The sequence below is a fragment of the Ambystoma mexicanum genome, chromosome 1q (genome assembly GCF_040938575.1).
Source record: "Ambystoma mexicanum isolate Mex_15411 chromosome 1q, UKY_AmexF1_1, whole genome shotgun sequence".
Taxonomy (NCBI): Eukaryota; Metazoa; Chordata; class Amphibia; order Caudata; family Ambystomatidae; genus Ambystoma; species Ambystoma mexicanum.
Window position 1 is genome coordinate 1,317,060,726 of NC_090922.1, and position 15,656 is coordinate 1,317,076,381.

A 15,656-nucleotide genomic window follows, 5' to 3' on the forward strand; every position below is an offset into this window, starting at 1 on the left:
CAGTAGTAGTGAACCTATGCCTCCTCTCTTGTTCAGGTAGTACGTGGCCACTGTGTTGTCTGTCATTATCTGGACATTCTTTCCCTGTACAGAGGGCAGAAAGGCCGCCAGCGCTAGTCTGGTTGCCCTCAGCTCCAACAGGCTGATGTGTAGTTTGGACTCTGATGGAGACCAACGACCGCTGATTGTCAGATCGTTGGTGTGGGCTCCCCACCCCGTGTGTGAGGCGTCCATTACTACTGTTATCCCCAGCCTTGAGGAGGTTGTCGTTGCAAGCACACCATAGTAGATCCTGAGCAACTGCGCTCAGGACTTGCAGAAGATCCGACATACTCCCCGAGAACTGGGACCACTGAGTTCTGAGGGTCCATTGAATGGATCTCATTCTCAATTTGGCCTCTGGCACCAGAAGAAAAATGCAGGATGCCATGAGGCCAAGCAACCTCAGAAAATCGAAGGCCAACAGATGCTGGGCATTCTGGAACTTTGTTACCATATGCAGAATGTGGAGAGCTCTCAACCCGGGAGGCGAGGCTTTTCCCGCGGAAGTATCCAAACTGCTCCGATAAACTGGAGCTTTTGGGATGGTATCATGTGAGACTTCTTGATATTGAGGGAGAAACCCAGTTTGTGAAGGAAGGGACAGGTGATCGACAGATGTTCCTGAGCATGTTCGGGAGAACGCGCTCTTATCAACCAATCGTCTAGGTAGGGGTAGACGTGAATCCCCCTCTCCTGAGACTCATTGCCACAACCGCTATCAGTTTGGTGAAAACCCTTGGGCAGAGGTCAGCCCGAATGGCAGAACTCGAAACTGAAAGTGAGAACCGCCAACCGCCAACCTCGGGTACTTTCTGTCCGCGGGACGGATTGGCACATGAAAGTAAGCATCCTGAAGGTCTGATGATACCAACCAGTGTTGGAGTTGGAGAGCCTGAAGGATCTGAGAAAGGGTTACCATCTTGAACTTGTCCTTCCCGAGGAACTTGTTATGGGCAAAGATGCTGTTCCTGAGGCTGGTTTTGCACTTTTTCCTCGTCCACCACGAGCAAAATTTCTCTTTGAATGGCCTGTCCTCTTCCTCTACAAAAGAGGAGTACCGAAAAGAACATCCTCTCCAGGAAGATGAGCCCAAATAAGGTTTCTGAGGCTGTCACATGGAGGCGCTAAGAGATTTAGCTGCCGCTTTTGAGGTCTGTAGTTTTTCTAAGCTTTCATCAGCTTTACTACCAAACAGCCTCAAGCCATCAAAAGGCATGTTGAGAAGTCTGGCCTGCGCATCTGGTGCAAATCCCGACTTCCTCAACCACGCAAATCTGCATAGCACTGTGATTGCAGCCATGGATCTGCTGATACTATCAGCAGTGTCCAGTGCAGACTGGAGACATTCCCCCATTGCCTCCTTTACGTCTTTGACAATATTCAGGAAGCCTTCCCTTTCCTCGCCTTCCGGAATATGTTCAGCCGCCGCCGAAAAGGCAGACCCACAGGGTATGGGTGAACCTGGCCAGGGTACAGGTGACATTAGTTGACTTGAGAGCCACGCTAACGGAGGTAAAGACCTTACGGGCCCAAGTATCCACCTTCTTATCCTCTCTATCCGGCGGGATAGATGCATATGCTGTTTGTCTTGCGGAAGTTGCAGCTTCAATAACCAGACTTTCTGGAGTGGGATGCCTGCTTAAATAATCAGGATCAGAACTAGAAGTAATATACTTCTTTGGAAAATTATTGTTGACTGCAACAATTGTATCAGGAACTTCCCAGTTTTTTTCTAGCGTTCTTTGAAGTGCCCTATGGAAAGGGAGAACTGGATCCTTCTGGGGGCCCTGATCAAGTATGTCAGTCATATCATCCTGATCAAAAATGGGTGAGGCTCAACCTCAGCCCATGTATTCAACCACTCTATTCATTATACTCCTGTACCCTGAATCTGGATGTTCTGCACGGTCAGGTTTTGCAAACTCCAGCTCAGGTGACGATCAATGCCACTAGCAGAGTGAAGGGTATCACACAGGTCTCTCATTTTCGATTCTGGATCAATGAATTCTTCTGGGACCTCTCTAGTACCATATTGTACTCCAAAAGGAGACACTTCTTCAGAGCCACTTTCTTCAAAAATAGAAGACATAGACTTAAAGAGTAAATCTCCTTTCCCTTTCATGAGTTTGGGTCGAAGGAATCGAAGGAACTGATGACGTCTTCGACAAAATCGTCGAGGTTTTCAACGACTTATATTTTTTATACATGGTCCGGGAAACACTCGATTGTCGAGGAATCTTCGACGATTTGACGTCGACTCGAGTCTTTCGAGTTTCACCCATACTACTGGGGTTTACCACAGTAGTTCCTGACTTCCCTGTGTCGTCTGACGGATCGACCAGGGTCTGGCTCTTTTGAGGTTTCTTTGAGGGGGTCAAGGCTGCATTCTCAAAGACTTCCATCATCTTCCTTCTAAATTCTTCCCATTTTCTTGGGGAATCCGACTAAGTCGGGCATCGTACCAATTCAATAGATATATCCGAGGAAGAAGAGGGAGATCTATGTCTCCTCTCAACCTTTTTTGAAGAGGAAGATGAAGAGCGTCTCGATCTACTGCGAGATCGAGATCTCTTAGAGTGTTTACAACGATCCAATTCTTTCGAATCGCTCGACTTCCTATGTCTTTTTGATGAGGCCTTCGACGAGGCCTTGGAAGCTTCCCGTCCCACCGCCAGTTTACCTTTCCTCTCACGAAGGGCCTTCTCCGTCGTCGACTGACAGGAGCCACAGTCGCCGTTTCGATGGTCTGAACCTAGGCATCAAAGGCAAACGCGGTGAGGATCTGTAATCAACATCTTCGATCCACAGTCGATACAATTTTTTAACCCCGTCTTGGGAGTAGAAGGGATGGAAGAAGACGACATTTTCTGAAGAAACCTTCGAAGCGGCCCGTTCTCGAGAGCCAAGCAATCGGAAAAACGGAACTGAAGCCAACGGGCGCGGCACAAGCTATTTATACTGATGGTGACATTGACACGGTACGGAGCCCGTTGAGGGACATCGACGCCACGGCCTCGTGCACACCGCCCTCTGCTGAGATTTTTTTTTTTTTTCGGAAGCAGCGAAGCTGGCAGGATACGAATATCATAAGATGAGGAATACGGGGGAGGCCACAATCCATTCGAAACAAGGATTCAGAGGAGGTGTATAGACTAGAAACATCTAGGAAAGATACGCAGAGAAAAAGTAGGCAGGAAGGAGCGTGTGGCAACAAGAACGTTGAGATGCACACAATGCTGTGATTTCTGGCGTTTTATGTATGGGAATCAAAACGAGGCAACGTTGTGGTTGTTGCCTAACCACGTCTTCGGGCTCAAATCCGTTGTCCCTAATCATGACATAACGTGTTGTCGTTATGGAAGGGGGCCATCAAACATGGCAGCGCACAGCTGCCCCGGGAACAAGAACAACAGGGTCCCCAACCTGCAACCCATCGTATGGTCGAAGAGTCCTGCTAAATAGAGGAGGGGGGACAGCGATAAGTAACGCCTACAAAACCACCTATACCGCAAGTGAGCCATCGCCAGTGAGGAAGTAAACCCCAGGCTCATGCGGTACGCAGCAGGTGCCGGAGCAGACTCTGGCGAAAATAATGCACAGTTTGAATGCCAAATATATTAGCAGATAAGGATTTCAGGGCTGCATGGCTTGTGGCAATGAACTTGGTTTATTACTTGCATGGCATCAGAAAAAGTAATAGTCATGGGGAGGATGGAGGCCTATTTTAACACGCCATTACACCATTTACCCTTAAGCCATTGCTCCGCGGCAATGGCGTAAGGGTAAATGTCATTGCCTTAACCATTCTATGAATGCGTAACTCCTTCATTTGTAGACACTACACCTGACATAAACCAAACATGTTCCTCCAATTTTACCAACATGTAAACTTCAGATCTAGCATGTACCAGTTATTTACACACTATTCAGATATTGTCTTGCACTCTGAGGGTTTGGACATTTCTTTCCATAGTGGTGTGGTGCAGTACTATTTCTTGTAGACCTTCAAAACATATTAATGTTGATTCTGTTATGGCGTTCAGAATGCTGCTGCAAGATTTCTGTGAGCACTGACATAGAGTGATCACATACCACACCCCTACAGTATATGGACTGCAAATGTGCATGCCACAAATTGGCTCTTAATGTTGGCTGCATGGTAGATCATGCCTTTGATAACCTGCCCCTTCTAATGCCAAGACTATGGCCACCACTATGTCACATTTGTAAACATTCATCCCAGTTTCATTTTTACCAAATTGGTTGTGAAAATGTATTGTCCATGCAGTTCTGTGTTTGTGAGCTTCAATTAAGGTTCCTATTCTTGGGATCTATGAAACAAGAAAGAGGCTGAGATGCATTAGAGACAACCAGTACTCCCAGATGCTATCAGGGCCAGCGCCCAGGTTTCTAGCATCCTGTCAAGGAAAATAACATGCCCAGTCTCTAGGGTCCCTGACACCGAGGTATAGTAGCCCTAGAGGTGCGTTGGATCAAGATACTACATTACAGCAGAGTAAAGTGCAGGTAGGCTGCAAAAGAGGTTTTCTATAGCAAGAATACAGTGTAACCTAGGGAGTAGAATAGGGGGCACCAAAAGGCCAGCTATTGTTAGCACCACAAGCAGCAAACATGGTCCCACTGCTAGGGGATTGGGCTTGCAAAATGTTGCTTCTCCTAATGCGGCAAAAACGCGTGCATTGTCTCGGTGGAGAAGATACTACCTACACTTTCCATTGTGATAAGAGAACAGTGAGATGTGACCAGAGGGTGCTGGGTAACCCCACCTGTTCACAGCCCATCTTAATAATGAACCATGCTTTTCTATGTGCATATATTGACTCCAAGAGCAGAAAAAAGAGAATCAGCATCATGCAATGGGACCAAACCACTGAGATAAGATGCAATACATACAGGGTTCAAAATTGCTAGGAGCGATTTAGCTATTGCTTCTAGCCTAGGAGAACCTGATTAGTGGTAGTTAAAAGGAGGAATATAGTATATTTATCCAGCTTTATTTAAAGTTTTAAAAAAAAAGTCAGGATGGAAAAATCCCTAAAGGGCATGGGGTCAACTTCAGAAAACTGTGCACAGGAAGTGGCAACATAAAACGTAGGGTGTCTGATAGGGATTGCCCTCACACCTGGAGATGTACTTTTGATTGCAACAAATGCAACATCCATTTCTTAACAAACCCACATCCCTCTGACGGCAGCATATTTTAATGCAAAGCAAGAATTTAACAACCACCAACACAAATTCCTAAAGAAGAAAGCCACAAATCATTTGGCCAGCAAAAGATGCCAAAACCTATCCTATAAATGTCTGACCCTAGTCTAAAACAAACATCACAAGTAGCTCCTCTGGTATCTATGTTCCTGGGAGTACGCCCAGTAACCAGGGCTCCTTTGATTTAGGTTTCCCAGTTGAAAAACCATTACTCCATCAGTTGACCGAGTAGTATTCTGTCCACCTTCACCTGGAGGTCCTTGTCATGCAGCTCATTTTACGATCCTGTCCCAGAGTCTGCATTGCCTCTCCTCCTTCCTTTCCTTTCCCCTCCTTCTCTCCCTCTCTCCAGGCACCAAATCAATCCCAGCTGCTGATCGTATCTTTAATTGTTACTGCTCTGTTGGGCCAAGTGTTCACCCACACTATATAAGGGGGTAAAGTTGGGAATAGCTCACCAACCAACCACTACATTTGTGGGTAAAGTATGTATTCCATCTTGCTCTCCATGAGGATGCTAGGGCATAGGCCCAGACTTTCAGCTATCCAATTCCATTCAGGGAGCTTGAGGTTTGCTCACCTAGCCCTACTAGCTTACCTACGACTTAGCTATCCACTTCTCAAACGGGCTAAGTGTCTATCACAGTCAACCTCTCTCCTGTGTATTCGGGCACACCCAGCCAATGGATTTGTGGGTAGAGGTTTCAGTCCTTCATGATCTCTTCGGGGTTCCTAGTGGGAAGCCGCAGGCTCCAGGCTATCCAATTCCCTACAGGGAGCCTGATTTGTTTGTCCAAGTTCATGCTTCACTGTTGAGTAGGGACAAGTATGGAGCATAGAACTGTCTTCCCAAATCTTCTTTCATTGTTAGAGGTGTCTAAACAATAATGTTTTGTGAACGTGTTGATAGTGGTAGCTGCCTCCCAGATATCCTTCATCGGAACTCCCTTTTGAAGGGCAGAGGAGGTTGCTATGCCCCTAGTGGAATGAGCCCTTAAACCTTCTGATGAATCTTTCCCAGCTAGCCTGTAACACTCCAAAATAGCTAGTATGATCCACCTGGATAGAGTCTGTTTGATAACTGACAGACCTAGTTTATGTCCTGTATAACCAATGAAAAGTTAGTCGTGCTGTTGCAACTTTGCCATCCTTGAAACATAAAAGTTTACATTTCTCCTCGTATCTAGTCTATGAAATCTTTCCTCTTCCTTGCCAGGTTGAGAGAGAGGATAGAAGGCCAGAAGCACAATTTTCTGTGCTAAATGGTAATCCGATACAATCTTAGGTAGTAAAGAGGGTTTGACCTTATGGACAACCTTAACGTGGTAAACTGAGGTTTACAGGATAATGCCTGCAACTCACTCACACTGCGGGCTGATGTTAAGGCCACTAACAAAATAGTTTTGTAAGTTAGTTGCCTTAAAGATCAGGAATGGTGTGGCTCAAAAGGAGTGCACGTCAAAAACTTTAAAACCAAGTTAAGGTCCCAAGTTGGTATTAGGAATGGTGTAGGAGGAAACACATTTGAGAGTCCTTTAAGAAATTGAATTATTAATGGTAGTTTGAATTAGGATGCTTCCTCCAAGGTGCGCGTGAATATGGAAAGCACGACTAGATAGCCACTGATTGTTTCAATCTGGAGCCCCAGATTTGCCAAATGTAGCAGAAACGATAACATGGTAGGTGTATCGCATTGAAAATCATCTGCATCTTTCTCCCTACACCAGCTGCAGAACTTGTTCCAATGGCAGCTGTATAAGGATTTTGTTGCTGGCCTTCAGGCCGAAAGCAATAGATCCATTAGATCATCCGGGAGGTACCAATCCCTGTACCTCAGCGTCTCAGAAACAATGCTTTTGAAGCGACCGCAAACATAAATAAAACGTTATTGTGTTGGACAACGCTGCGGTTTTAAAACCGCAGCGTTTTCCAACACAACCGCGTTGTGTCTGCCTGAATCTGCTTTACCATTTGGGGCTCTCGGGCTCCCCACGGGGAGCCCGAGAGCCCCAAATGGAAGAGCAGATTCAGGCAGACAATGCGGCATTGCGGAAAACAACCGCGTTGTGTCTGCCTGAATCTGCTTTTCCATTTGGGGCTCTCGGCCTCTCCACGGGGTGTATCCCCGCGGCATTGCGGATAACAACCGCGTTGTGTCTGCCTGAATCTGCTTTTCCATTTGGGGCTCTCGGGCTCCCCACGGGAGCCCGAGAGCCCCAAATGGGAAAGCAGATTTAGGCAGACAACGCAGCATTTAGCATTTCCCATTTGGGGCTCTCGGGCTCCCCCCGGGGAGCCCGAGAGCCCCAAATGGGAAATCAGCTGCAGGTAGAAAACACTATGCGGCATGTAAACATAACCGCGTGTGTTTCTGCCTGCTGTGGCTTTCACTCCCCTGGGAGCACCGGAGACCCAAAGTGATAGCCACAGCAGACAGAAACACACGCGGTTGTGTTGGAAAACGTTGCGGTTTTAAAACCGCAGCGTTTTCCAACACAATAACGTTTTATTTATGTTTGCGGTCGCTTCAAAAGCGACCGCAAACATAAATACAACGTTTTTAAAGCAGCGGTTTTATTTCTACGTTTTCCGGGCTCCTCCAGCCCGGAAAACTTAGAAAAAAAAACGCAGCTAGTGCTTATTTTTTGTAAAAAAAATAAATAGCACTTACCGAGATTCAGCTGCAGCTTTCCTGCTCTGGTCTCCGGTCCGCGTCCTCCGAGTCCCGGCACTAATGAAGGGAAAGCCACCCAGCGGTAGACTTTGTTTACTACAGCTGGCTGGCTTTTCCTTCATTAGTGCCGCAAAAGCAAAAGCCAGCACAGGAGGGCCTCCATTTCACAAAATGGCGGCGCCCCTGTGCTTGCTTTTTCGAATTTTGAGCTTGAATAGCTCAAAATTTTACATAGGAAGTTTTAAAACGGAGGATGCTAGTATATTTTTTTTAATGTGGCCTATCTTTTTTTTAAATAAAAATTTTAACTAGACCATCCCTTTAGATCCGCTAAACTATATACCTGTCTATATGGTTCCGGCTGGGTTTATTCACCATTTACTTTTGAAAATGTCTTTCTCGTGTTTTTCTCTGCGCGCCAAACCAGGTTTGGTTCCTTCGCTCACCGTCCTTTTGCGGGATTCTACACAGATGCCCTCCTTAGGCGTCTGTAGGTCTGGGGGGGGGGCAGGATGTGAGAGAGGGGTTTAGGACTCCCTGCACAGGGTCTCCTTGGAGACCCATGTCGCACTCTGATCTGATTGGTTGTGGTGACTGTCCAGGCGGTACAGCCACCCTGCTGTGCGATTGGCAGCCAGGCTGTGTGAATGGGGGAAAACTGCATAAAAAGCAGGTCTCTGGGGCTGGAAAGGCAGAGTCGCCACTGGAACGAAAGAACCGAAGAGGAGCTGACAGAAAAGGGACCCCTACAACGACTGAACTGCCCGGTGAAGCCCTGCTGCAGGTCTGAATCTTCATACTCCATCGACAGGGAAGATCTTCAAGGAATCTTCTCCCCTTGAGCTGGTGGGACCAACCAGTTCACCAAAACTCCAAGCCAGGCCTCCCTCCTCTGGTCGAATTTGCTGTGCAGTGCTACAGTGGGCCGGATAGCCAGGAAGGTCGGACCCTGCTTGGGTTTTAAGGAGCGCACCCTTTTCTTTGTTGCTTTGCTCTGCTGCTGGTTTCTTCCCTGGGAAGTGTAGGACCCTCCAGTCTTCCTACTTCGTGTCATTCTGACAGTCGCTTCAGGAACCGTGAGCCTGCAGGACCTGCCAGGAACATCTGCGTCAGCTACAGCCGCTTGTCCATTTTAAGGTACTGTGCGAATCCGGTTGTTCGTTTCGTCCAGCCGCGGTGAAGGTGTGTGAAACCTTTCGCCAATCCGAGGGCTTGTCCTGCTCTACTCTTTAAACTAACTTTTCTGCCGACCGAACTCGTCCGTAACTCTTGGCAAAGACTTAACCGCGAACTAGTCTGAACTCTGTGATGCTGAGCAAAAAATACTTTCGTCCTATTGAGTTCGGCCCTAAGACTTTTTGATTTGATTCCATCACTGTAGTTCCTCTTTCTAGATTGCCCTGCTTACTTACCTGTTGGTGCTGCTCAATTGTTGTCCAACTTTGTCTTTCCCTCCCTTTTAAATTATTGGAGTGGCATTTTGCTCACATTTCGTTTTTGAGCTTAACTTGTCCAGAATCTATTGGGAGTGGTGTGGTGTATTAAGATTTCTAAACTGCTTTACTTTAGTGAAATGTTTTACAACTGATGTGTAAATAAATGTATATTCTTTTACTCAGAAACCTTGAGTCAGTGTTTGTTTGAATCATAGTAATTGCTGTCCTTTGTGTAACTATTGATACTGCTCACTTGCTCTTGAGATAAGTCTGGCTGCTCAGCCATCGCTACCACTTTACTGTGTAGTACAGGCTTGTACCAAAGGTGAATTTGTACTGTCACTTGTAGTCTTAATTGTGTGTGGTGTTCCCAAAGGGTACTGCATACAATTCTGCCTAACAAAGGCTGAGTGTCTTGACCTCTGGATGGGGAACCTGACCCTCCTCTCACAAGAGAAGGTCCACTCTTAGTGGACGACTTATTGAAGGGCAGATAAGACATGTCCAGAAGGCCCAGGTACCACGTCCTCGTGGCCCAAACCGGGCAAATTAGGATCATGGATTTCCCGAACTTTCTCAACCGCCTGATCATGTGAGGAATGATGGGGACTGGTGGAAACCTGTACAGGAATGAAAACTCCCAGTCCACTATGAACGAGTCCCCTAGAGCTCCTCATGGAGGAAATCCCCTGGTGCATACCAGTTCGCAGTTCTGGTTGACACTGGTCATAAACAGATCCACTTGAGGGGTTCCCCAAAGACTGCAGATCTCTTGAAGGACTTCCTGAGGTAGTTCCCACTCGTGGGAGACTGTGCTCCGCCTGCGCAGAGTTTCCGCTGCGTGTTCTCCTCTCTGGCTAGGTGAACTACTGATAGAGAGATTCCTTCTTGAATTTCCCAGAACCATAGCTGCATTGCTTCTCTGCACAGTGCTAGTGACCCTACGCCTCCTATATTGTTGAGGTAGTACATGGCCACTCTGTTGTCTGTCATTATCAGGACATTTGTTCTCCATACAGAGGGCAAAAAGGCCTTAAGCGCTAGTCTGACTGCCATTAGCTCCAAAAGGTTGATGTGTATTTTGGACTTCGATGGAGACCAACGACCGTGGATTGTCAGATCATTGGCTTGGGCTCTCAATCCCATGTGGGAGGAGTCCCTCACTACCCTCATCTCGACCATGGTTGCCAAAAAGGTTCTCCTTTCAGAATGTTGTCCTCATCGGCCCGCCACAGAAGGTCCTGTGTGCTCAGAATCTGAAGCAGGTCTAACACCCTGCCTGAGAATTGGTACCACTGTATCCTGAAAGCCCATTGAAGGGATCTCATTCTCAGGTAAGCCTCTGGCACCAGAAAAATGCAGGATGCCATGAGGCCGAGCAACCACAAAAGGTCCAAGGCCGGAAGACGCTGGGCACTGTGAAACTTGCTGACCATCTGCAGAATGTCTTGAGCCCTCACCTCGGGTGGTGGTGCTTTTCCCAAAGATGCACCCAGGACTGTCCCAATGAACTGGAGTCTCTGAGATGATATCATGTGGTACTTCCTGTAATTGAGGGAGAGGCCCATGCTGTGGAGGGAGTGGTAGGTGATACTGAGATATTCCTGGGTCTGTTCGGGTGAACATGCCCTCATCAACCAATCGTCCAGGTAGGGGTAGACGTGAATCCTCCCTCTTCTGAGACTCAATGTCACCTCTGCCATTAACTTGGCGAAAACACTTGGGGAGGAGGTCATCCCGAATGGCAGAACTTGAAACTGATAATGAGAACCGCAAATGGCGGACCTCAGGTACTTCCTGTGTGTGTGATGGATAGGCATATGAAAGTAAGGATCCTGAAGGTCCTACAATACCATCCAATCCTGGAGCTGGAAGGCCTGAAGGATCTGACAAAAGTGTGACCATCTTGAACTTGTCCTTCCTGAGGAACTTGTTCAAGTATCTCAAGTCCTCAGTCCTCCATCCTTCTTCGGGATTAGGAAATGGGGAGAATACCATCCTCTGTTCCTCTCCACCACAGCACCTTTCTCTAGCAGGGCCAACATTTTCTGCAATGGGAATGGGTCTGGAACATTTAGCGAATGGCTTCCCTGTGGATGATCCGAGTTCTTTGTATAAAGGGGCGGCAGTAACCATGGGGTACTGTTTCCAGTGCCCATGCATCCGAAGTAATACCTTGCCATTCTTTCAGATGCTGTGACAGTCTGCCTCCCACCTGGGTGTCATAAGTCAAGACCTCAGAGTGGTTTTGAGGGGGCTTAAGCAGCAGCTGATGGTAAAGACGCTGCTGCTTGGGCGGGGTTTGCACCTCTCCCTCGTCCACCACGAGGGAATCTTCTCTGTCCTCTTTGACCAGCCTGTCCTCTTGCTCTTCCAACTGAGTAGTAGCGAAAAGACCGACCCCGCCAAGATGATCCGCTAGAGTGAAAAGGCTGTGGCTGCCTGACGGCACCACTTAAGGACTTAGGTCTGTAGCTTTTCAAGGCCTTTCAAGGCTTTCATCAGCCTTATTTCCAAATAAATGGGAGCCGTCAAAGGGCATGTTAAGGAGTCTGGATTGTACATCAGGTGCAAATGCTGACTTCAACCAAGCAAATCTGCATATGACAGTGCTTGCCGCCATTGGCCCTGCTGACGCTGTCAGCAGTGTCCAGACCGGATTACAGAAACTCGCACATGGCCTCCTTGCCATCCCTGATAAGGATCAGGAAGCTGATCAGCAGCCATCACTATGCAGTCCCAAAGGGGTGAATATGAACTTTCGCAAGGGCACATGTAGAATTAGCAGACTTTAAAGCCATGCTGCTATCAGAAAAGACTTTCTTTGCCCAATAGTCAATGCATTTGTCATCCCTATCAGGGGTATGGTTGGGTGCGCAGCTTGCTTGGAGGAAGATGTAGCTGCGTGTACTACTAGGCTCTCTGGAGTTGCATGTATTGACAGGCAGCCAGGGTCGCTACTGGATGGCCTGTATTTGTCAGATTTTTGTTTACTGCAGGGCTGGACGCTGGAGCCTCCCAGTTAGCCACAACCCTTTTTTGAAGTGCTGCATGACATGGTAGCATAGGGTCATATTGAGGACCTTTGACGAATATGTCAGTTAGGGCATCTTGTTCAAATGCAGGAGTTGGTCTACTCCATCTCAGGAATTCTACCAAAATCTAGTTCTTGGGAGGTGTCTACCCCACTAGCTGTCTGTATGGTGTCATGTAGCTCCCTAACCCTTCTGAAATTAAACATTCAGGTATATTAGTATTTATTTGAATACTAGGGGTATCCAATTAGAGACCCCATGGAGGGGCATCATCTGAGGTTTCAGAGCCCTCATATCTAGATGTTAACGATCTAAACTAAAGAAATCCTTTTTAGTTAAAGGTTTAAAACCCTTTTCTTGGCTTTTTTTGTGGTAAAGGGGTCGATGAATGTACCGTTAGCGTCTATGTCTTTTGTATCAGCGTCGATGTCACTGGCGTCAACGGCTTGACTTTGTTCTTGTGCTTCGAGGGACTTGACCCTCGACTTGACAGATTCTTCGTTTATTTCTCATCTCATCGAGTACTTGAAGACTCTTGGGTAGTCTTAGGCTTATGACCCTGGCTAGAGGGCATGCAGGGTTTCGCCTTGGCCTCATCTTCGTCATCGACCGTAGCATGGGCACTTTTCTTATGTTTCGATGAGGACGGGGCCTGATCCTTGAAGATTTTGCAAATTTTCTTCCTAAAGAGTTCCCACTCATCTTTGGAGGAGGATTTAGTCGGGCAGACTATGCTCCTTTCATCTGAGGAAGAAGGGGAAGAAGGTGATCTATACCTTCTCTTCGATTTTTATGATGACTACGAGGAGTGGCTGCTCCTCGAGTGGTATCATTTTTTTGGATCTTTTTTTCAGAGGAGAGGCATCTCTCAACGTGTGGGATGACCCACATTTCAGAGGAGTGGACGGGGATTTGGCGACAATCCTACCCACTGATAGCGTAGCTTTGCGCTCTTTTAAGGCCTTACCTGTCATCGACTGCCAGGATCGACAGTTGGCGGTTACATGCTCGATGCCTAGGCACGAGATGCATATCTAATGCGGGTCCATCATGGAAATCTTTGCACCACAATTTAGGCACTTTGGGAAGCCCGTCATTGGAGTATTCGGTGCTGAAGACGAGGCCTTTTTTCGAAACGTTTTTGAGGAAAACTTAAGTGTGCAATAATTCTTGAAGCAATCGCATTCACGGAAAAACAGAACTGAAACAATGGGCGCTGCGTCTGGCATATGTACTCGATGAGATGGAAGTTTTAGGATTTTTTTAGGAATGGAATTTCACTAACCTGAGGTTGCAGTCTGGTAATAATGGAGAGTGTAGGAAAATCCCTGTTCCGGTCTGACCTAAGGATGAAAACAGTAGGTCGTGCAGAAATGGAGAAAGTCCCTAAATTGCGGGGAAAACCCCCTGTTTGTAGTCCAGGTGTAGACTTTGTGGATCCACGTAATGAAAGGTGAAGCGTGGTTCCCAATGATGAATGGACTAAAGATCCTAATAGTAGACTGGATGGTAATGTGCCAAAGATATAGTCATGGTGGAGTAAGTAACCAGACAGACAGGATAATCAGGAGTCAATAGTGCAGCAGTTGAAAGGCAAAGCAGATGCGTGCAGATAGACAGACACAGGCAACCACGACTGCACAGCACTTCAGTCCACGTGGGAATCGACCGAATGCTCAGGCATGGAATTACACCGGCGGGGACTGCAGGAAGAAAGAATGAAAAGCTATAAATAACAAGGAAGCCATAACAACAGCTGGAGAGCGATGACGGGCAAAAATGAAGCAAGATAAAGTAGTCGGAAGATTCCGGCTTGAGACAGAGGAGAAGCAGGTGAAGAGATTACCAGGGTCGGGGGGAAGGCAGGTCTGGAGTTTGGTAGCAGCGTAGCTCCGGTGTGGAGAAACTAGTGGGAGGCTAGTAAGGAACGATGCGGGAGTTCAGGAAGCAAGCTACCAAAGTAGCAATGCAGCGGACTAAGTCAGAGAAGTTGAAGTAGCAGCGAGTCCCTCTACTGGTGAAATAGGGAAACTAGACTGAAAACGCCCAATTATGGTTTTGATCCTGGGCAGCAGCCATCTTGTGTGAGGAAGGGTCCATTAGGACTCTATTGATCCTCCAAGTATGCCAGAGTTTCCAGGAATGCAGATTACTGACAGGAAGCCCTCAAGGGACATTGAGTCGACCGTCTCAACGAAGAGCACCCTCTACCAAAAGAAACATTTTTCCAAAGCAGCTGAAGCTGGAAACAAAGATATCATAAGATGAGGAATACATGGGAGGATGCAATCCATTTGAAAGGATTACTTCCTTTCTCTCCTGCTGCAGGTAAAGAAGTTGCTTGTTCTCCACAGCTCTACCTTCCCCTAATGAATATTCATGCTAGTGGGTGAAGGGTTTGTGATAATGGATCAGTTCTGCAGTCTGATTACGGCCACACACATTCCTCTGGGAAATTTATTTTTCCTCAAAAGTTTCTTGTCTAATCTTTCACGCATGTGCTGGCTATGAAACAATGTTATTTTAAGCATAAGGGGAGGAACACACCCAAGAATCATGCTCTGCTGCCCTACTGGGCCCTTTGGTTAGCGACAAGAGTTGCCTCAGTCCCCAAGAGCTCCACCCCTCACAAAGAAAAAGACGGAGTTGCTCCAACACATCACACACCCCATACCAATTAGTAGCATAGAGACATAACTACTATTTCCCAGAGGTGTCTCCTGCCTACCTGGTGATTTCAGATATCCCTGGTTTTAGATCCTGCCCATCAAATCTTCGAATTGTGTACACATATTTACAGATTCTACAGCTATAGAAAGAGGTGTTTGTTTAGCAAAGATGATTCTCTACATGTTATACTGCTCAAAATTACATGGCCTTTCCCGAAAACCACAAGGATTCGGAAATCTGGTCCAAGAAACCCTTACCTATTGGACAAAGTCCCAGAGCTTCATAGGTGATGAGTTCATTGGCAGAGAAACAGTCGTGAAGTTCAATCACATCTACATCTTCAGGTTTTATGCCAGATTTTCTGTAGCATTTTTCTGCAGCTTCTTTGCTCATATCAAACCCAACCTATTCAAATGAAATACATACATGAGCTGTGATAAAGTAATTCATCATGATGGATCCCTTAAGGAGTGCCAGTAACTAGAACTCAGAAACATGTCTATTCCTGTCAGTTATATTTTACTTGAAAAACCTCTATACTAAATTAACAGCACAATTACAAACTGTAAA

At 46.8% G+C, this 15,656-nt stretch overlaps 1 protein-coding gene across 1 annotated transcript in view; it reads right to left on the minus strand.

Annotated features, from left to right (window-relative positions):
* Positions 1–15,656, minus strand: part of LOC138546965 (sterol carrier protein 2-like) — a 757,362-nt gene that overhangs the window by 378,368 nt on the left and 363,338 nt on the right. The window contains exon 10 of the mRNA XM_069642177.1: positions 15,344–15,491. Coding sequence (XP_069498278.1) covers positions 15,344–15,491 — 148 coding nt within the window. The remainder of the gene's footprint in view (positions 1–15,343; positions 15,492–15,656) is intronic.